Below are 23,629 nucleotides of genomic sequence, written 5' to 3' on the forward strand. Positions count from 1 at the left end.
GCCTATTTTGAAAGTTTTTAAAGAATTGTAACAATTGGCTCAATAAATGTTTTTTATCGACTCATTCCTATTACTTTCCGGACAAACCCTGTATTCTTGTCTCGAACATCCTCATTTTGGAAAACCTACTCTGACCTTTTGGAATTTTAAAGATCTAATATGGGGCACGTACAATTTTTTGTAGTAACACTCGAATAATACTTTCGAAGTCCATTTATCAACAAGTTTGCTGTACGTTATACTCGCAACTGATTTCTGGATGTTAGAGTATTTAACTCCTTCTAAAACCACAGCTCCTCAAATTCGAAAAGATCCGACTCTGTGACTTTAAAAATCCCGGTACATCCAACCATCGTTTTCATACAGTTTTTGCTGTCGACCTAAAAGTTTTTAGTACTGACTGCAGGCGAAAAAATCGCTTCTACATTATTGCTATTCATTACTCCTTTGTTTGACGTTATTTCAAATATTGCTTTTATGGGAATCAATCGTTGTGGTCTTTCTTATTTATTTTTTATAAGAAAAAGTTTAAAAATACTGGACACAGGTATGACTAAGACGTTTTACTCTCCACTCTCGGCTCCATAGCGCTAACCTTTATAAAAAATTCCCCAATAAAGAATGGATTCATTGTCGATGATTTAGAGTATTAAGCATGGTTTATTCGATTTCCTATAATCTGTATCCCCTTTGGGTTAATCTTTTCCTTCAAAATAGAGAAGGAAGCAGTAAAATCAGTTTCATTTATGGTATAAGTCTGGAATTAGGGTTGTTGAGAAGGAAACGTGTTAAGAAAACAATTCTTCAAATTTTCGAAGGCTTGAATTTTGAAGGCTCAGCTCCAACACTGAATTTTCTTATCTATAGGAAAACTCGCTACTGACCCGGGCTTCACATTTTGGATTGTTGTTATCGGTTCCTCGATTGAGAAACTAATTCTTTGACGCTAATTGTGAGATATAGAGTGCGCACTTTTGTTTATTAGACACTCTTTAGCTTTCCCTTTAAGATTAATCTTCTTCTTTGAAACACGAGAAAGAGGATATAAAATCAAGACCATTTATCTGCATGTCTCTAGTACAAAGAACATATCTCTTATAGGAGATGAAAGAAGTGGTAGTTTCTATTTGTTTCATTGACTTGTTAGTACCCTAATTTAATCAAATTTGGACAGAAAAGGAGCCTGAATTTCTCTCTCACGTTACATCCACGTTTTGATAAGCTAAGAGAAAGTAGTCTACTGGGAGATAGAAAAATGAGTTATAAATTCTTATTCCCATAGAAAGCAGTATTGTTTGCTGAACAGAAAGAAGGTGAAAGCGCCCCTTTGTATGATAATATTTTTAAGACATGGATAGAAGAAAGGAAGTTATTGCCCCCCCCCCCCAAAAAAAAAGTAAAAGCATATAAAATGTCTCTTCTGTACTAAATTAAATTTCACAAATTCACCTACCCTCAAATCTCAGATTAAATGTAGGAATGTTGTAATATAGAAATATTTTCCTTGATTTTAAAGAATTGTTTAAAAAATATAGATATTTTTGTCTCATAATGTTCCAAGAGATATAGAAGATAACTAAATAAGAGAAAACTTCATTGACTAAACGGCATATGATTAAAACTAACATGAATATCGACTTCCATTAATCTCATGAAAAAAGAAAAAAGAATATACTACCATCAAGTGATTCCATGCAGTTCTGTTTGCCTAATTCTGAACTGATTTTTCAGATGTATCAAATGTAGAGATGTATCTATGGTATCAAATATCAAGGTTTAGATTCATTTTCTCTCAAACAGAAAACAGTTTTTACCGTTTACAAACGTTGCACTGTTGGGTATTTACTTAAGATTTTTTGAACTAAGTTATTTTTCTATCGTATTTATCTATTTTAAGTCAACAGCCATGAGCAGGAACACTGCATGGAAGAAATGTTTTTCTTGACAGAAATTTTACCATAGTCGGTAAACTTCTTGATCTGGATGATTCGGATGAACTGGAGAGGTTTTGAAATAACATGTTAACTTCTTCCTTTGACTCTTCTATTTTAAAATACCCTTAACTGATGAATCTGATGAAAAACTAGCTTCAAGTTTACTGTTTATATTTATGGACCCTGACATTTACACGTTATTTTGAAACAAATTTAATATACCTAGGCCATATTTAATTTCTCAAAAAAAATTAATGTTCTTTTCCTTGAAATAAAACATTTTCTGTCAAATTTCTATTTTCAAAAACTATTAGTGACAATGGAGTTAGACTTCAACAGTTTGGCATTTTCTTTTTTAACATGCTATTTTAAGACTGCGTCAATAATATTTACTTAAAGCATACACTATTTTGGAAACCATTACTGATGACAGTGGAAACTCAAGTTGGTCTCAAATAAAATTTACACGATCAAATGTCACCTAGCGAACTACTGAAGTCGTCAATGTTTTTATTATTATTATTATTATTTATTTAAGGATGCTCCGTGTCAGTGGAACTACAGCCATGTTGCGTCTGGGGCTCTGGTTTTATGGATTTTTACTTTGTTTTTTTTTTAACTCGGCTGAAAAACTCCATTCACAAAGAGATTTTACTAATAGCGAGAATCAACTAGCGCTAATTTGAGCCAATCAGATTTTTCATAGAACTTTCTGGTTGGCCTAAAAATTCTCGTTGGCTCAAATTAGTGGTGGCTATGTGCGGGCATTAATGAAATTTCAGTGAATAGGCCTTAAGCTGTCTGTGGTGCTAGTTATTCTAATTTCTTTAAGAAGTATAGCCTATTGTGTCTAAAGCGCTGAATATTAACCTGGAGATAATTTACGAAGTATGAAACTAATCAATTTAGTTAAGTGAAGCTTTAGAATAAATGTCGGAAACATTTTTCAGCAATAAAGAAAGTGCTGTCGCTCCACAGCACACTTATTCAGGCTTAATCTAAATAAAGAGAGACGAGAGATTAAGTCACCCACCCCTTCTCCGTACCCCGTTTTATGTTTGTCTGGAGGATCATGGAGAGTTAGAGAATTTTGTCTTAAAATGCACCCTTTTAGACATCTGGTACCCCTCTCCCTCCGCTTACACAATGACCCACCGTCCCTCTTTTATAACAGCTGATAGTGAAGTATGCATCACTAAACATAGTTTAATGAAAAATCAAGTAAATCAACTTAGTGAAATCAAGCTTTAAGATAAATTACCTTAGGTTAATATAAATATTAACCTTATGTCTTATATGTACTACGTGATTTTTCAGGAACGAATGCGTCACCGTGCGGCACTACTTCCTTTGTAACTGGGAAGCACAATATGTAGTTTTTTGATACTGTTAAATTGATTCTCTCTCAGAATTTTCAATCGATAGCAACTTGGTCTTCCATAGGGCAAAATCGTAGTTTGGTGCCACAAAACGGCAGAAATCCTCACTTTTTTGTGGTAAAATGTTTTTGGTCTATTAAAAAGGGCACTAGAACTTTTAGTTTATGTTTAAGTTAGCTCTGTCTCAATTTTCCTGGACCATTGGTTCGATAAGATCATCCCTAAAAAAAAAATAATAATAAACACGCATCCGTGGTTGACATTTTTGTATATAGGAGCTTGGAACCTCCACAGTACGGGTCTCTGATCTGCTGCATCTAAGGGTGTGATTTCATTCAGACCACATGCCTTTTTGGGGTGATTCCTCCCTTTTTTAAAACCAGGCAAGTTTTCTTGTGCGAGCAAATTCCTCGTAGTTTTTATGTGTAGCCTTAAACTTAGTGAGTTTTATATATTTGAAATCAGCATAGAAAGCCCTTTTTATGTAGTAATTATAATAAAAAAAAATTTTACAGTTTCGGTTACTATTTGGCCTGAGTGGCTCATTATTCATAGTTCGTTATGACGAACTGTTTGAAAAATATTGACACGTTTAGATAAAGAAAAAACGCGAATTCAGCACATTCTTTAACTCCCTTAAAAATAAACAAAAGATGTTATTATGATTAAATGTGACATGACATGACATGATCAGCAAAATATCCGAGCTTCTCTAGTAGCACCATTTCACAGGTGTTTAAAGACGAACTTTTTATAACTGCTCTATTGACGTTTACTATAACGTACAATTGCTAAAAAGTTACAACTGCTCTGTTGACGTTTACTGTGACGTTTGTCCCATACGAGAATTGTAAGCGACGGTTGTGTAACCTTTATATATAGTCTCCCTTGGACCCTTCTCCTGGCTACACTGTTGACAACTGGCTTAGTTTTTGGTGTTTTTATTTTTTCTTTTCCTCCTGTCTTATTTTTATCCCTAAGGAATTTTGTAACTACTTGCTACCACTACTTTAAATCCGAGTTCCTGGGATTATAGAGAAAACTGTTGTTTATATAGGCTTCTCTCCTTTTTTCATAATGAAGAAAAATCGGTGTAGGTTGGCTATAGCTTATGCTATTAATGTGTTAATTTTCCATGGAAAGCAGATATTTTTCATTGTTTGGGAGTATCACTAGGTTATGGCGTGTTTTCCTGACATAAAAACCAAACACGGAGCCTAAATGCATGTCTTGGGAATTGGGACACTCTTTATCAGCTGTAACTGAAGGGAGGATAATGGGCCAATGCTGCAACTCTGGTCAATAGGATATATGGGTTAGGGGAAATGTCGTAAATACCTTAAGGAGATGTTAAATGATTGAAAGACTGCACAAGCTTTTGACCAAGGAAGTTGCGATATTTTTCAGCAGTAATTACATTTTGTGTCGTTAAGACTATTTTGTTGTTGTTGTCGAGGTTTAAATTTTTGGAATATAAGCCTAGTATGTTTTTCATTGGGTATATATTTGATTCTCTAATTACGCGTTAGCTGAATCATCGTGTTATTCTTTAGTTTTAAGTCATGAGGTGGAGGTGTCAAATCAGCAATATCAATTGAATTAAGAATTGATGGCGTGACTTCAATTTCTCCCTCCTGTTAATGCATCAAAGAATCATCCATTTTATAGGATTTGTTTTCTCCTGGGACTGATTGTGATTCTCACGTTTGCTTTTGTTTTAACCGCAGGTTTCGTTTAAGATTCAATGTGATCATCCCTGTCCCTTTTCTTCTAGCTGCGGATTTCGTCGTCCATTATTTTTTCTTTCTTTTTGTTCAAGGACTTAAATTAAAAAAAACTTCCAAAATTAAATTAATAAATATGCATATTATTATATGCATATGCATGCATTTTTCTCGAAAACGGCTCCATATTTTTTTGGGAAAATTAGCCTCCTTAGATATTCTGGCCTAAAAAACGATCTAGATAGGTCAGAAGTTTGATAAAATTCGTTAAGGCCTTAATTTTAGAAAGAAAAAAAAATATGTGAGCAACGTCATTTTTATATAAATCAGTATTGCAATGACGTTGTCGCACTTGTCACAATTATGTGGAAAAATTGAATATTTTCATGTATGGAGAGGTTTATATTAAATTGCTTAAGAGCGAAAAACTGGTAATTGTAAAAACATTTGCATAGATCTTGACAAGGGATTATAACAATTCAAAGACCTTAAAAAAGAAAACCAAAAGTTTGAAGCTTAGTAGAAATCGTTGTTAGAAATCGGACTTGCTGTAATAATCACATATCTTTGAATAGACTCCAGGATAAAAAAGACATTATATTGCGCAAAGAGCAAAGAACTGGTAATTGCAAAAATATTTGTATTTGTTTTTTAACAAGGGATTACAACAATTCAAAAACCTTAAAAAAGAAAATCAAAAGTTTGAAGCTTAGTAGAAATCGTCTTTAAAAAAACATCATTACCAAATTTATTTTCTTATAAGTATTAGCAATGTCTTCTTAAGACATGAAAAAAGTTTGAAAAAATTTTTAAGTTCAGTTCAGAATCTCTAAATTTATTATATAAACTGCAAAAATATTTACGGTGCCTGAGCAATAATTTTAATGTTTTAGTTCAAACTAGAAAAACGCCTGAAATTTATAAAATTAGTTTATCTTTTTTTTAGATAGAATCCACTCGCTACGTGATCAAACTTATAGGTTTGAACGCAACCAGTTATATAATGTCAGTAGGAAGCCCGAAAAACGAATTTACTTATTGTCGCATGTCTCTTAGCCACAGATCCTGTTGCTCTTCTTTTTCCTGCATCATTTCTTCATATATTTTTCCATGTCTTTTGGTTTAGCTGTTCGGATTCATTCAAAATCATTTGTAATTTTACATGACGTCAGGAATACTCAAATAACTTCTTTCCCAGCTTCCCCTGGTCGTTTGTTTTTGCTTTAATTGCGTTGTTATATGATTCTGTAACAATCAGGACCTCCCATGCCCTCTGAAATATCTAAATTAAGCATTGTCATAATTATCGTTTTATTATTTAGTTTCAAGTCATGGGTGGCAAATCAGTGATTTCAGTTGAACTAAAAAACTCTGGTGCAAATTCAGTTGCTCCTTCATTTTTATCAAACAGTTCGTGGTAAGGAACTGTAAGTAAGGAGCGGCCCGGCTCAATAATAACTGAAACTTTAAAAAACGAAGTTTTGATACCAATAGATACATCAAAGAATCAGATTTTTAAGCTGATTTCAAATATACAAGTTTTATCAAGTTTAACCCATCAAAAGTTACGAGCCTGAGAAAATTTTTCGAAAAAAGAGGGAAACACCCTCTAAAATTCATAAAATCTAAATGAAAATCACACCGTCAGATTCAGCGTATCAGAGAACCGCAACTGTTGTAGAATTTTGAAGCCCACTGTTGAAGTTTCAAGCTCCTATCTGCAAAAATGTAGAATTTTTTTTTCAGGGGTGATCGTGTCGACCCAGTGGTCCTAGAATATCGCGGGAGGGCTCATTCGAATGGAAATTAAAACGTTCTAGTGTGTTGTTTAAATGACCAAAAATATTGGAGGGCAACTAGCCCCTCTCACACGCTCATTTTTTTCCCAAAGTCACCCGATCAAAATTTTGAGATAGACATTTTGTTTAGCATAGTCGAAAAATCTAATAACTATGTCTTTGAGGATAGCCTTTGTGATTCAGGGGTCATTCTTAAGGAATTGGAACAAAATTCAGACTTTATCGTAAAGAACGAGGCATTGACGAGGGTGTGAACCCCCTCATGTACGTAATCATTTCTTTTTGTTTAAGTTCTAATGTTGCTCCTTATTTTCTGTTGAAAAGGCTTGTTTTTCTTTTAAACTTAATTTGCTTACATACCCTAAAAATAACACTTTCCTTAATCCATGTAATTTCTGAAATATCTAAATTACGCAATAGCATAAATATCGTGTTATTCTTTACTTTTAAATTACATGTTCATTTGCAATTCAATGTGATTTTTGCTGTTTCTTGTTCCTTGCTTTTTGTTTAGCTGTCGAGTGTCATTTGTCATTTTGTGCAATTATGCACATGTCACAGGATACTAAAAACTAATTCCTTTCTCTTTTTTGTCCTTCACAGATTCACGTTCTTTAAACTAGCACGTTCCTTCATTTCATTGTAATTTTGCTTTGTCTTTCAGCCGCAAATTTCTTTGTGCAACATTTTAGTTTGCAATTCAATGTGATTTTTGCTGTTTTTCGTTCCATGCCTTTTTCTTTAGCTGTTCAGTCGTTTGTCATATTTCATAATTTTACATGCGTCATAGATACTAAAAACGATACGACCACCTCTGGGGAAAAATGATTTAATTTTGCTATTTGAATGTATATAAATGTGACGTCATTCAAAAAAAAAATTCTGGCGTGAATTCAATTCCTTCTCTTTTATACTTGCCATGACAATTGAGCCTGATAATATTGGCTTCTAAATTAATAGCTTAGCTAAATTTTATTTTGAAACTTACACGAACGAGAATATTATTTGAAAAAGTTTATAGGAATGATTTATAATCATCCGAAAGGATTTAGTTCCATTATTTATTTTGAAAAATGTGAAGGGGGAGAGGGGAGGTGAAAATGCTCTGTGAGTTCCAAATACTTACTTTTAATTTTTCTATAGTGTATTCTAGTCACGTATCCTTTTCTTTTCCTTTATATTTTTGCATTACTATCTAAGCTTGCATTTTCTTAATCCCATTCTTTTTTTGCTTACATATGAACTTGTGTCATGCAATCTTTAGGGATATATGGAAAACGCCTTGTTTTATTTTGTTCAAGTAATTGCCAGTGGGATATAAAGGAGCCCTTGCTTGTTTGATTGCAATTCTATCCGTTACATTTTGTTCTTCCCATCACGGAGAACAATTTCCATGCACGTAGAAGAATATGGAAAATTTGCATTTTGATAAAGCTATATCTATTTGGGTTCTCTAGAGGAGAAAGTCTCTCCGTGGAAATAAAAGACTTAAGGTTTGAATTCAAAATTGGATTTTTATTTATTTTATTTTTTTTATTTAGCGAATACAAGCTGTACATAAAACTTTTGTTTTTGACGGCTAAGTTTATTGATACGTTCCTTAAAAAGAATTTAATTTAGAGATAGTGTCGAATCAGCTTCTATTTGAAAGTGTTTGGAAACTTATTCTTTTTTTAGCTGTGTGTGCTATACAAATTCAACCAACTATACTGCATGTACTAAGAGCGAAACATTTAGGGGATCATAATATTTGGGGGATGAGGGGTGTATGAAACTCCAAAATTGTGTGTTTCTAGGCCTGATTGATTCTTGTTCTTGGAAGACGTGGGAACGTCCTTAAAAGGGGCTATTTTATTCCTTCTCTTTCTCTCTAAACATTTCTTTCCCTCTCGCTGTTTCTCTCTCTTTTATGGCTTTGCAGGCGTGTTATGTGCTGTTGTTGAGCATAACTGAACAAGTGCATCATTTCTTTTAAAATGTTCGTTAAATGATACTGGAATTATTTTTATTAGCAATAATAGTGAACCAAATTCCCTGTTAAAAGTTGTTTTTTGAGGTGTGGACGTTAAGAAATAATATCTTACTGCGTAGAAACTGTTTTTTTGGTGGTTAGGTAAATTCGCATAAAAAAAATTGATTCGAAAGATTTGATACCATTAGAAGATTTATTTAAGTTCTAATCATAGATGCAGATGGACTCTTGAGTTCTAAATAACTAACTTTAAGTAGACTTTTATGATGCATCTTATATCTGTCCAAACTTAGTTTTGTATACTACTTTCACATAAAAAACAACTATTTTGTTGTTAACGATCGGAACTGGCTTGACATTTTGAAACAAAATTGGAAAAAAGAAAGAAAATAAGTTAACTTCCACTTAATTAAATTTTTTTCATTTATGGATATTTGTGTGCTATCACATAGATGTTTCTTATCAGGGGTGTCGTTTGGAAGTGGCAAGGGGGGCAGTTGCCCCCCCCCCAAATAGTGTGGAGAAAAAAAATATTATACATCCCATGCCCTTTGACAATTCAGATGTGGACCCTTCTTGTCCTCCCCCCCTCAATAAAAATGCTGGAGATCCGCCCCTGTTTCTTGTTATAAAATTAGTGGCTTTAACACCTGTCAAATCACCTCTATATATCAAAGTTTTAAAAACATCTGTATATCGAGGTTTTGAAAAACTCTGTATATCGAAGTTTTGAAAACCTTTGTATATCGAAGAAGTTTGTCCAAAGAAGACAATTATCAGTGACCCGTTAATTCTCTTTGTGGAGAATCTCCGTATTTTTCAAGTGAAATGCAAAGCAAAATGTATTTTTCAGGATCGGGGGGGGATTTCTCTGTTGTTGTTTTTTTCAAAGTTTCGAATGAAAATACAAAAAAAATGTATTTTTCATTGAAAATGATGCAAAAGAGTATTTTCAAAATTTTGGGGGGATAAAATATCTGGGAGGAGCAAATATCCTCTGCCCGATAAATCTCTTTAGTGAACGATGACTGGAAGGTAGATGAACAGGTAGACAAACAACCATTTCAGAATATTTTAAAAGTAATGTTTAATTTTTGTACTTTGGTCATTGGAATGATGCTATGTACCAATTAAAAAAAAGGACTTTCAGTAGATGCACATAATCTACATATTAGTCTTAAATCGGACGACAAGATTTTGATGCATAAACTGCCGTAAACTAATATGTTCAGAAAATTCCAAAGGAATGTTTTTGTTTGTTATATACAAGAGATTTTGATTTTTATTTGGTTCATAAAACCAATGAAATATTTTGTTCGAAACGATTTTTATGTTCAGAAAAAGAGTTTATGTTTTATTACAAGTTATTGAAAGGATTTTATGTTTTTATTAAGTGTTTTGAAATGATTGTCTTAATTAAAAAGTAAATATTTATTGCTTGTTATTTGCTTGTTTCTTTACGTCACCTGGGACGTATAGAATGTCCTAGAAATTGAGGATCTTCGATTCTCATGCTTTATCGATGCTGTATCCTATATCGAAGTCTGTCGAAAATCACCTTCGATGTATCGAATCTCAATATATCGAAATCCTCAATGCAACAAATTTTTCTTTTGCTCTGTGAGATTTGATACATCGAGGCTCCACTGTATTTACTCACATTTTTTTTACATTATGTTTTATGTTTTAAATATGGCATACTACCAGAGGTGTATTTTTCTATGGGACAGGGGGGGGGGCAGTTCGCCCCACAGACCCCAGCTTGCCCTCCCTCAGCTGAAATTTAGTTTCTGAGAAAATCTTGTCAAAACCAAGATATTCCAGCAACCAGACAAAACAGGTCGGTTTTTCTTTAGTATATCTTTGCCTTTAGGGTTCGATATGGCTCATTTTTCATTTTTCACTTAATTTGGGAAAATTGGCCCCAACTTTGCCCCTCCCCATGATTTTAACGAAATTACGCCACTGTATACTATTGTTATTTTGTTTTATCTCCAAAATAGGAGGCTGCAATGAACATCAGGACATCAGAACATTCTTGATCAATAGATGGTACTTCTATTCTTTTCTTTTTTTCTTTTTTTTTTTTTTTTTGTCTTCTACGTTGTTTGCCTTTTTGTTCATTTCTTGTTTTTGCAGTCGCCAGAAGCCAGGAAAGAAAAACTGAAATTAAAAGAAGAAGATTTTGCAAAAGAACTGAAGAAGAAAACCAAAGTCCTCAAACCATCGTTAGTTGGATGCATATGGGAAGATGAAATAATTTCGAATTCCTGTAAGTTTTTCTTTTTTCTTTTTTTTTTTTTATTTTTTTTTTTTTGTGTCTAGAAAAAAAGTTCTTCTCGAAAAGTTTCCCCAAAAGTTTTTTTTTCTTTTTTTGGACTGCATATAATCAAGACAAATTTCCAAAACGAGATTTGAGTAGTGGCGGTTGAAATTATTGGCTAGTGCGTAGGTATGAGGAAGGTAGAGTTTCTTCTTTTAATATTCATTCCTTTCTGAAGTATGGAAAATCAATCTGTTAGATCTTTGTTTATTTTTCAGTAAAGTGCACCCGTAACTCTAGGCGTGTGGGGCGTTTAAGGGTGGTGAAATCATCCACATATATGTGTGGTACAATTTTTTACCACATTCGTGATATTTTCAATCTTCACCTGGCCTGGCAATGTCCGCTTAGAGCTAGCTGCCTCAACGGTCATTCTTAAGTTACGGCTCGCATTCCATCGGAAGTTCTTCATCCTTCGTGCACATCTTATCTTCCTCTTGTATATATGTATAAAGTTAGGTTGGATTTATATTTTCGTTTAACTCGCAAAATAATTGAACGAACTTTATGGATTTTTGTACATATACTGTTAACACCATAAGAAACATGAGTTGATCAGTTTTTTTTTGTAGCGAGAGGAGAAGAAAAAAAAATCATAAATTCTCATCAAAGTGACGTAATCCATTCGCGATATGTGACTTAATCCATTCGTGAGGGCCATTTACAGTCTTGCCCAAGTGAAGCGAATGTAATATAAAAACCAATGAACTTTTAGGTAAATAATCATGGTTGCACTAGATTACTTTTATTTTTTTGGAGAGGGGGGGGGGGTGACAAGTATTTTGCTAGTATATTTTAATTTAAATCTTAGCCAGAGCGCTCCCGCAACCACGAATTCAACTTCCGGGCGAAAGCAGAGAATCAGGAGATGAAAATGAGTTGTTTTTTTTTACCTAGGGCTCAAATTAGTCCTTTGCGTATTTATTTCAAGTGTTGTAATATTTTTTCCTTATTATTAACGTTGTAATATCAAACAGTTCGTGGTAACGAACTGTAAGTAAGGAGCGACCCGGCTCAATGGTAACCGAAACTCTAGAAAACGGGTTTTTGATAACAATAGATATATCAAAAGAATCAGATTTCAATGCTGATTTCAAATATATAACTTTCATCAAGTTTAGTGCTACCCATCAAAAGTTATGCGCCTGAGAAAATTTGGCTTATTTTCAAAAAAAGGGGGAAAGACACACTAAAAGTTATAGAACCTTAATGAAAATCACACCATCATATTCAGCGTATCAGAGAACCCTACTGTAGAGTTTTCAACCGCATACATAAAAAAATGTATAATTTTCCATTTTTTGCCAGAAGAAAGATCACGGATGCGTGTTTATTTTTTTTTTTTTTTTTTTTTTCCCATGGGTTTTATTTTCGGCCCCTGGTTCATAGAAAATAGTGGGATGGCACATTTGAACGGAAATTAAAATTTATAGTGGCCTTTTTAAGTGATCAAAAAAATGGAGAGCAACTAGGCCCCCTCCCACGCTTATGTTTTTCACAAAGTCACCAGATCAAAATTTTGCGAGTGCAATTGTGTTTAAAAGGATTGAAAATATGATAACTATGCCTTGGAGGTTGACTTATTCCCTCAAAGCCCCCAGAGGGAGGGATGCAAGTTATGAGCATAACTCAATGCTAACAGATAGTATGGGTAATTGGGACGTATATCGACATTTTCAGAGAAGATTTTTCTGGAAGGTGGGGAAACGAGAGGGTCGGGGGCTATATGGAAGGATCTTTCCATGAAGGAAGTTTTCATGGGGGAAGGGAAATTGCCATGAAGGGGGCGCCGAACTTGCCAGCATTATTTATTGGTTATTGGGAAGTATACAACCATTTTCAGGAAGGATTTTTTCTGGAGGGGGGGGGCTAGAGGAGGGGAGTACTCGGGAGAAGATGTCCGTGGAGGATGTTTCTTGGGGGGAAGGGACAGTTCTATGAAGGGGGCGCCGGATTTCCAAGCATTATTTAAGAAACAATCAGAAGTTAAATAAAAAAAAACAAGTTTTTTCAACTGAAATGTAAGAATGAATATTAGAACTTAAAACGAACAGAAATTATAACGTATGTGAGGGGGTTCTCCCCCAAGTCAATACCTCGCTCTTTACGCTACAGTTTTTTTTTAGTGCTTTCAAAAGAGCTATCTATTCTAATTAAACGGCCTTTGTGATTCAGGGGTTTGTGAATCAAAATTTTTTTCAACTTTTAACGTAAAGAGCGTGGTATTGACTAAGGGGAGAACCCCTTCATTTAAGTAATAACATATACGTAATAAAAAAAAACAATAAAAAAACAAGCGATACGGCTCAATAGTAATCGAAACTTTTAAAAACGAAATTTTGATGTCAATAAATGTATCAAAAGAATGTGTTTATAATGCTGATCCTAAATATATAAATTTTATTAAGTTTAGTATTACTCATCAAAGGCTACGAGCCTGAGAAAATTTACTCGATTTTTTAAAGAGGGGGAAACATCCCCTACAAGTGAAAGAATTTTAATGAAAATCACACCGTCAGATTCAGCGTATCAGAAAACCCTATTACATAGGTTTCAAGCTCATATCTGCAAAAATCTGCAACTTTGTATTTTTTGCCAGAAGAAAAATATACGAATATAGAAGTTAGTTACGTAAGTTAATTTGTAAAGACATCCATTTAGCAAAAGAAAAGTAAAATTTTTATGCAAATAAAAGCTGCATTAACTAAAAAACGATCAGAAATTAAACAAAAAAAGCAAGCTTTTTTTAACTGAAAGTAAGGAGCGACATTAAGACTTAAAACGAACAGAAATTATTTCGTATATGAAAGGGTCTGTCCCCTCCTCAACGCCTCGCTCTATACGCCAAAGTTTGACTCTGTCTCACAACTTTATTTTTTAAAACAATAAAAAACTTTAGCGTAAAGAGCGAGGCGTTGAGGAGGGGACAGCCCCTTTCATATACGGAATAATTTCTGTTCGTTTTAAGTTTTAATGTCGCTCCTTACTTTCAGTTTAAAAAACTTGTTTTTTTTTATTTAATTGCAATAATAGAATGAGGTTAGGATATAGATTACTGTTTCTAAAGAACTGGGTATAACTTACAGACTTACTTTTGCACTTTGAAATATTTTGTGTTTTGGCTATTTTATGGCTATATTTATTGGCTATTTTTTTAATATTTAATTACAGCCATTTTTGCTTACGTTGACTTGTATCTGATGTCTTTTTTAGCTAACAGTCATTTAAACAAGATACTCGGTGCTTATAGATCAGTGCTTTGCTTCCCGCAGCCTATTCATACATCTTTGGGAGGAGTTGTACCTCCCTTTTTGGACAAACCATCTCCTGCTGATGCAGCAGATGAATCAGTTCTTGAAGGGAAAGATAAATCTGGAGACATTCCACCAGAAGGTAGGTCTTTGTTTTCCTTTTTCGTCTGCTTATCCAGGAGAAGTGGGTTTTGGCTGGAAAGGTGTGGTTTTCGCCCAATTTATCTGCATGAAATTATGCTTTTTTCTGGATATTTTTGAATTGAATGTATCCATGGTCGGTACGAATAAATCAATAAGGAACGAAATTTCTCTTTTTGTTTGAACGCTGGGAATATTTGACTGAAATATATTCTTACTAGCAAACTTATCATCGGAAAAGTCAATGAAATGCAAAACGCAAGATTATCAAACAGTTCATGGTAACGAACTGTTACCGAAAGTCGGCTCAATAGTAACCGAAAGTTTAAAAAGTAGAATTTTGATACCAACAGATATATCAAAAGAATCGGCTTTTTATGGTGATTTCAAATATATGAATTTCTTTAATCATACCCATCAAAGGTTACGAACCTGAGAAAAATTTTCTGGTTTTCGAAAAAAGGGGGAAACAGCCCCTAAAAGTCAAGTAATCTCAATGAAAATCAGACCATCGGATTCAGCGTATCAGAGAATCCTCCTCTACAGGTTTTAAGCTCCTATCTGCAAAAATGTGGAATTTTTATTTTTGCCAGAAGAAAGATCACGGAAGCATGTGTCAATTCCTGTAAGTTTTTTTTTTTTTTTTTTTTTTTTTTTTTTTTTTTTTTTAGGGGTAATCGTATCGACCCAGTGGTCCTAAGATATTGGGAGAGGACTCATTCGAACGGAAATTAAAAGTTCCAGTACCCGTTTTAAGTGACCAAGAAAAATGTAGGGCAACTAGACCCCCTCCCCCGCCCCTTTTTTTCAAAATCGTCCGCTCAAAATTTTGAGATGGCCACTTTGTTCGTCATAGTTGAAAGGCCGAATAACTATGCCTTTGGGTATAAAATGACCCCCCCCCTCCCCCAAAGCCCCAGGGGAAAAGTCTTTCAGTTCTAAAATTAGCTCATTGTCTGCATGTAATATTTGTTACTTGGTTGCAGGTATACGTTTTCGGGTGGGGGAGCAAATTTTCCAATGGTGGGGTTTTTCCCACGATGGAATTTTCTATGGGGAAGGAAGTTTCTAGGGATTAAACTTGTCACGGGGAAATTACACACTGGGCGCAACTTTTCAGAATTCTTGCACAAAAGTCTTTTTATATGTCGTGCTTTCTCTTTTCCGTCTCAATTTTACGTGCAGAGTGGTTAAAGTAATTGTTCGGGTTAAATTTTCACCGGAATTATATTGCCTAGAGGATATTTTCGTGGGGAGGGGGTATTTTGGTTGAAGTGGGGCCGAATTTCCTGGCATTATTTAAAAAAGATCAGAAATTAAATAATAAAACAGTTTTTTCAACTGAAAGTAAGGAGCAACATTAAAACTTAAAACGAACAGAAATTATTACGTATATAAAGGGGATTGTCCCCTCCTTAACACCTCGCTCTTTACGCTAGGTTTGAATTCTGTCCCAATTCTTTTATAATGACTCCTGAAACACAAGGGCTGTTTAATTAGAACAATAAGACACTTTTTCAAAAGTACTAAAAAACTTTAGCTTAAAGAGCGAGGCGTTAAGGAGGGGCAGTCCTCCTAATATGCAGAATAATTTCTGTTCGTTTTATGTTTTTATGTTGCTCCTTACTTTCTGTTGAAAAAATTTGTTATGTTTTTTTATTTTATCCATACAAAAAACTGCGAAATATATAACAAACTTAATAATCTACATTCACAAAGTTCGTTGATCAATAAAAATTATATTGTAAGCATTAAATAAATTGATAAAAATTGAAAATATGCAACAATTGCCGAAAGAAAGCTCAAATTAAAAATAAGCAATTATATGAAGTTAAAAGTGGATAAAGCAGCTTAAAATATCCTACAAGACTAACATTAGAAACTAAAGATGGTATAAAACTTCTCATGTCCCTGTCTGTTTTCAACGGGGCCTTTTGGCCTTTCTTCCTTGGGATGCTGCTCTTGGTTTAGTCTTGGTTAGGACGAGGAGATTCTGCCTAGGCCCGGGAATTCATTAAAGTTTTTCTGCCAAAGTTAACCCAAGGACCTTCGATTCTGTGTTTATCTCTCTCAGTTAAACCATACTGCAAAACAGTTCATGTATGTTTTAAAAAAGGCCGAAAAGGGTACTTAAATCTAGAGAATATAACTGACTGGGCATGAAAATTTCGAAGGAAGCTTAAATAGAGCAATTGATTGGATTCCTGAGACCGAATGTATCAGATTGCCATGAGATCCTATCCGCCAGAGTGCAGAACGAAAGTAAATTTTCAAAGTGGAGGAGTATTGTCTAGAAAGTCACCATGACTGAAGCCCTCGTAGATGCATCGAATAAACCAACAACGAGTAGTTTCTTATAATCGTTTTACACATAGTTTCAATCCCAGTATGATCATCCTAGACTGAGTGTAAAAAAAAACAGTCGGTAACGCAGCAGCAGTCATAAATAATACAAATAGTATTATTCGTTATTATTATTATAATTATTGTGATCAAGTCGAAGCTAAGTCACAAAAGCCTATTGCCCCCCCAAAAAAAAAATAAGAAAAGAAAATGTAGCATTCATAGCCGCTGGGCTATTGGTGCCCCTCCCCTCGGGAGTGGCATTTTAAGACAGAACTTGTCCATCTCCTTTTCCCCTTTTTATAGAAACTGTCTTGGTAGTTTTCCTTGGAAGTGTCAAGGTGTCCGCAATTGTTACCCGCTTCCCATCCCAAGACGCTCACCTGCCTGCTTTGATACAGCTTGGACATGCAACATTTTTTTCTCCCAAAAGAGAAGGAAGAGTCACCCACTACTCGTCAGCCACCAGCGACAAGCGGCACTTGATCCTCAAAACCAGTACTAATAAGAAAAATTGTTTCGCCCACCTTTCGGTTGCTCTTCAGTGGATTTTTCCTTGTTCCACTGTTGGCGCTTCATATGCCCAGTTTTTTTTTGTGAGATTCATGTTGGCACGTACTATCAAAGTAATTGATAGTATTTTTTTCCAACACCAATTTCTCACGACTATCAGAAATGGTGTTGTACTCAAGAAACTTTGGTAAACTCACTTATAGTAACAGTCCCAGATTTGATGTTGAGATGGACGTGGTCAGAACCAACAACCTCATACAAGACTCAAATTCCACAAACAGTCGGAAGTAGGAATTCTGGAGGAAATTTAGTGGTCAAGCCAAAACTTAGCAGATGATGAGTTTCGCTCGGAAGAAATAAGCTAATAGTATTTCTGATAAGGTTTGAATTTAGATTTCCTGCAATCAATACACCATTGATATCTGGAAAAGTATTCCGACAAGCCCAGAATATTTGGAAGGAATTCTGGTATATTTAACTTTACACCGATTCCTACTTTAAAGACATACATTAAAAAATGTGTGGAAACAGATGCCTTTATCACACCTACTAAGCATAGTCTGCAGCCGATTTTTTTTCTATTTTTATATGTTGGTTGATATGTGTTAGAAAGAAACTTGTGCCGCATCAAACATCGCTGACTATTTAACAAAACTGACAATATCAATAAGTGGTTAGATTTTATAAAAAAGGAAAAAAATAGATTCGCTTGGGGTACCGTTGTTTCTTGAGGAAGAACCAAAAGGCGAGTACCATGCAACGAATTAATCTGCTGTGTTTGAATATATGTGCAGGAGCATTTACAGCTAGGAAGTTCAGTTTCGTTGTTCTTGGATTCGCTTATAAAGCCAGGTTGACATATAGTAGCGCTAGGACTCATATTGTTGGTTTTCTCGTTGAATTCACAGATCACTTGTCAGAATTTGGGTGTTAGAACTCTATCCAAGTACTAGCCATTTCGCATTCTCTTCAACAAAGTGCAAGATTCAAATGTAGACTGAAGGGCCTCACATTTTAAATGTAGATTAAATCGCCCCTACGAGTTTTGAAGACAAAGTCTCACGCACGAACAGCAGAAATTTTGGAGGAATCCTTGAAACAAATATTCTAGTAGACCCAATTGCAGCAACTGAATCAAGATTATGATACGGATTAAACAAACTATCTGTGTTTTTTTTTGCCGACTTCCACCGACACCAGAACTTCGGCTACTCAGCTGATTCTTGTTGACAGAATTTTGATTCTTGTTTACAGTGTTTCGCCACTAATTAGGCTGCTGATGGTACTGCAACAAGCTGCCCCTTGAACCTGTCTGTGCTAACTTTGCATTTCGATTGCTATTGTTTTTAGAGATGGCATTACTCTTCCTAAAACCGTTTAGAACATATGGAACAGCAAGTGATGCAGATTTGTTATCAGAGTCAAAGGTTGGTTTCGACACAGAACTCACAAGATGGCGCAGAGGATCAGCTTTAGATGTGAGAGCCTCAAAAGACGAAATAATGCATTTCGCGAATCTTTTATACACTTCCAATATATATATATATATATATATATATATATATATATATATATATATATATATATATATATATATATATATATATATATATATATATATATATATATATATATGTATATATCGTGTGCTTCCAAAAAGTAATGAGACTTACTCTATAAAGAGGAATTTATTCATCCAATTTTAATAACACCTCAAGATTCTTCAAAATAGTTCCCTTAGGCGTTGATACACCGCTGCCAGCGCGATTTTTATGATTCATAGGCTCCCTCGAAGTCAGCTTCTGAAACGTCTTTTAAAGAGTAGGTTACGGTCTTCTGGATGACGGCAACGTCATCAAAACGGCGACCTTTCAGGGCGGTTTTAAATTTGAGGAACAGAAAAAACTGTCTACCTGGCTTAAATCAGGGCTATAAGGAGATTGTGGTAAAGTTGAAACCCCCTGTCCGGGCAAGGTACGACTTCACATGGAAGGCGGTGTGGCTAGGAGCGTCGTTGTGGTGGAGCTTCTATCGATCGGCAATCTCTGGTCGTCTCCTCTTCACGTTTGAGTGCAGTCGCGCAAGGACGTCTTTGTAGAAAGCACTGTTGACAGTTTGTCCTTGAGGCACAAACTGGCTGTGTACTGTGTTCTTGACAACCCACGGTTGTCAAAAAAAACAATGATCATGGTTTTCACCTTTGATTTCGCCATTCTTGCCTTCTTGGGGCGCGGAGACTCTTTGTGATCCACTCGGAACCCTGGCGTTTGGTCTCAGAATCGTATTGGAAAACCCATGTTTTGTTGCTTGTTATTACGGCATCTAAAAAGTCTGCTTCACCTTCCACAACCTTCACCATTTCACGGCACAGGTCAACTCGTCATTGTTTCTGTTCATCACTTAGCATTTTTGGCACCAATTTTGCACAAACTTTTCTAATGTCGAAATGCTTGTTTACAATGTAGTGTACCGTCGACTTGCACATGTTCTTCCGCTATGAATTACAGAATCAACCGACGGTCGGAGTCCAAGGGTCCTTTAAATTTTGACATGTTTTCATTCCATGAACTCGTCAAAGAGCGTCCAGATCGATCTTTGTCCTGAACTGTCTCTTGCCAGTCTTTGAAATCCTTGTGCCAACGAAAAACCTGGGATTTCGACATGGCATGGTCTCCTCAGGCCTGCTCAATCAAGACAAGAGTCTCTGAAGCAGTTTTGCCCAAGAAAAAGGAGAATTTAATGGCGAATCGCTGCTCTGTTGTCTGCTCCATTTTTTACTTTTTATCCCGGGACCAAAATGAAAAAACACACTTTGCAAAACTATCGATCTTTAGTCTCTTACAGTCCAAAAGCGATTACCGCAGATTGCGATGCTTTCGCAAGACCCCAATCACCGATACCACCTATTGAGAGCGCTCTGGTGGCGATTGGAAGGTCGCGCGTCGGCCAATCTCATTACTTTTTGGACGCATATATATATATATATATATATATATATATCATATATATATCATATATATATATATATATATATATATATATATATATATATATATATATATATATATATATATATATATATATATATATATATATATATATATATATATATATATATATATATATATATATATATATATATATATATATATATATATATATATATATATATATATATATATATATATATATATATATATATATATTTATATATATATATATATATATATATATATATATATATATATATATATATATATATATATATATATATATATATATATATATATATATATATATATATATATATATATTATATATATATTATATATATATATATATATATATATATATATATATATATATATATATATATATATATATATATACTTATTTCTCTCAAAATCGAGGATTATCAAATATAAAGAAATAAAGTGACAAGAACACTTCTGCAAATCAAAGCAGCAATCTTGAAAAAAGTACCTTATATGTGTAATTTTTTCATTTTGCTAGGAATTTTCATTAGAATTTAAAAGCCATTTGACCACAAAGAAGTTTATTTGTTTCTCCAATAGTCTTGAACCTCGTCTTTAAGTAGCGTGTTAATTTTTCTCTTTTATTTTTCATCTTTTTGTTACTTTTAATTACTGTTTACAAAAGAAGGTTTCTGACATCGTACCACCATGTGCTTGGAAGTAGAAAGGGGCTGCAAACCTGTACCTCCGCTTGAAACCTCCGCCTTCTTATATATGTATATATTGTATGTATTGTTTGCCAGCTCTAAATGGGGAAGCCAGCTCTTTGCCAGCTCTAATCTGGGGAAGGTAAACAGAAAGGGTGTGCGAAAGCACAGGATGGTTGGCCCCCAACCCCCCATTGCACTTCCTGGCTGAAGGGCCAAGAAACGGAGATTAGCACCACTGGTAGGGACTGTAAAGTCCAATGCCATATTCATTACCTTCTTTTCTTTTTTCTTTACCTTATTGTTTGCCAGTCCTGGTGGATTCACGAACTTAACCCCTCCCTTACCCTTTGATATAAATTTCAGAGTACTTCTCCGTGTCAAATGCCTTTATATTTTTTGCACTCGATATTTTAAATTTCTGTATTTCTTTGGGCTACTGGAACATAGTCATCTTTTCTTCATTTCTTTTCATCAACTTTAAAGAGGTCTACCTGGTAAATTCATAACCCTTTTTTTGTGTTTCAAGGGATTATGTAGTAAAATGATTTTTATAACTATCATCTACGTCAAAACAATTTTATTCCTTAGATAGAAAACAGGAAAGCCATCTTAATTCGAAATCCTGTTTGAAATCATTTTTACAACTTGGACTTAAGTAGTTTCTCTGCCTCTAGCTAAAAGTTTACCTTGCATAATGCCATGTAAAATATGCCAAAATAGAGCCACATTATTCAGCTGCTTATTAATACCGTACATAATTAATATACTAATTGATATTTACATTGCTGGGAAGCTTAAAAGCTTTAATTTCATCCTCTTGTAAAATTAAGAAAATGTGAGATCTGCCTTTGACTTTGGATACACTAATATACTAATTAATATTTAAATTGTTGAGTTTCTTTGAAATATTTTCTTTCTCGTTTTAACTCTTATATTGTTTTTCAAATTTGGATCTTGTTTTCTCTTCCACCTTAATAAAAAGGAGTGGGGTAAACACGTTGATTTTTACAGGGTCTGTCAGCCATCTTTTTTTCATTGTCGGTGTTTCTTTAAGCAGCTTACCTAAATTGACTCTGATGTTAAAGGTTTTCATTTGCCGGATCTTACTAGCAGATTGTTTCCTTTTTTCTGGGATACAACTCCTTTGATCTCTGAAGGTCATATAAACTTTTCCTTTAGCTTATCCGCCGGAACTGAAAAGGCAAAGTTTGATTTTATTTTATTTTTTTCCGAAGCCGTTAAACATAGAAAGCAAGAGACCCGGAAGGGAAATTATAATCTTTCGACCGACAACTCATTATTTCTGATTTTTCCCTCCAAGTCTAGGGAATTGAATTTTAAAAAAATGAAGATGAACCCCCTTGCGGCTAGAGAAAATAGCAATTTTTGCCTTGTGGTAAAAATGAGTGCTTGGGAAATTGAAAGGCCTCTGGGTGGTGGGAAATAAATGAGTTTACTTGGGAGACGACAAAAGAAGATCAGCATTTTGATAAACTGGGATATCTTTTTCCTTCGCTGGAAATGATCAATAGTTAATATTTTCTCTGGCAGACGAAAGTTGTCATTTTTACAAATTCGAATCGGGGATTCAAACGATTAATATAAATCGTAAGGCAAGGCCGTATCCAGGGGGAGTTAGGGGGTTTAACCCCCCCCCCCTCGAAATGTTAGTCTGACTCATAAAAACGTAGCAAAAATGGATATAAACAATTTTTTTTATGCTTTTTTAGATTTTTTTTGTGTACCCCCCCCTCGAAAAAAAAACTGGATACGGCCCTGTTGTAAGGCTAGGATGATCTTTTTTTGTACACATCGCTGATTTTGTTTTATTTAAAGCCTTTTGCTTCAAGAAAAAGTTTGAATTAACTCTATGGAATCCATAAATGCTTGATTGCAAGGGCGCTAATTCAAGCAAACGTAGAAGGGGAGACAAGTATGTTTTTAAAAATTTAGGCGAGGCAAGGATCGAAGTTGAAATTAAAACCCCTAACCCTCTCTCGAAAAGGTAAAAGTTGCACCTTTGCGTGAACAGACATTTCTTAAAGAGAAATGCTTTGGTTCAAGGGCCTTTTTCACCATCAGGTGACTTACGGTCACGAGACGACGAAATTGGATACTTGCTTATTCCGGAAGTTGAATGTGTAAGCGAAATTGGGAGTTTCAATTTTTTTTTTTTTTTTTTATGTGACTCGTCTTGTCCGTTCGATAAGAAGGCAAATAGAAAAATTTTAATCTTGTAGGAGAGCGAGCAAAACGGAAAAAAAATTGCTTCCACGGTCTTTCATTAATTCACGACAATAGAGGTTGAATAAACCAAAAAAAAATATTAGAAACGAAGCAAGACGCCAAAAATATATGTGATGGTCCGTGTTTTTCCTTTGGAAGATCACAAACTTGAATATACTGTTCTGTTCATGGTAAAAGAATCTAGTACAGCTTCTACGTTTTCATCGACTTTTGGGAATCGTCAAGCTCATGGCATTGTTGGTTTTCTAAATGTTATCAAGCAATAAGCGGGTTTTCTTAGCTCTGTAGGATGTGAGTTTAGCTTCGTTTGGTCTTCAT

The 23,629-nt window shown here is 34.5% G+C and overlaps 1 protein-coding gene across 1 annotated transcript in view; it reads left to right on the forward strand.

Moving 5' to 3' along the window:
• LOC148954061 (uncharacterized) overlaps window positions 1-23,629 on the forward strand; it is a 148,072-nt gene that overhangs the window by 118,968 nt on the left and 5,475 nt on the right. Inside the window, exons 11-12 of the mRNA XM_089085776.1 lie at window positions 10,948-11,080; window positions 14,345-14,524. Of these exons, the coding sequence (XP_088941902.1) occupies window positions 10,948-11,080; window positions 14,345-14,524 (313 nt within the window). The remainder of the gene's footprint in view (window positions 1-10,947; window positions 11,081-14,344; window positions 14,525-23,629) is intronic.

The sequence above is a fragment of the Artemia sp. Qi Xiang Cuo genome, chromosome 3 (genome assembly GCF_049724085.1).
Source record: "Artemia sp. Qi Xiang Cuo chromosome 3, ASM4972408v1, whole genome shotgun sequence".
Taxonomy (NCBI): Eukaryota; Metazoa; Arthropoda; class Branchiopoda; order Anostraca; family Artemiidae; genus Artemia; species Artemia sp. Qi Xiang Cuo.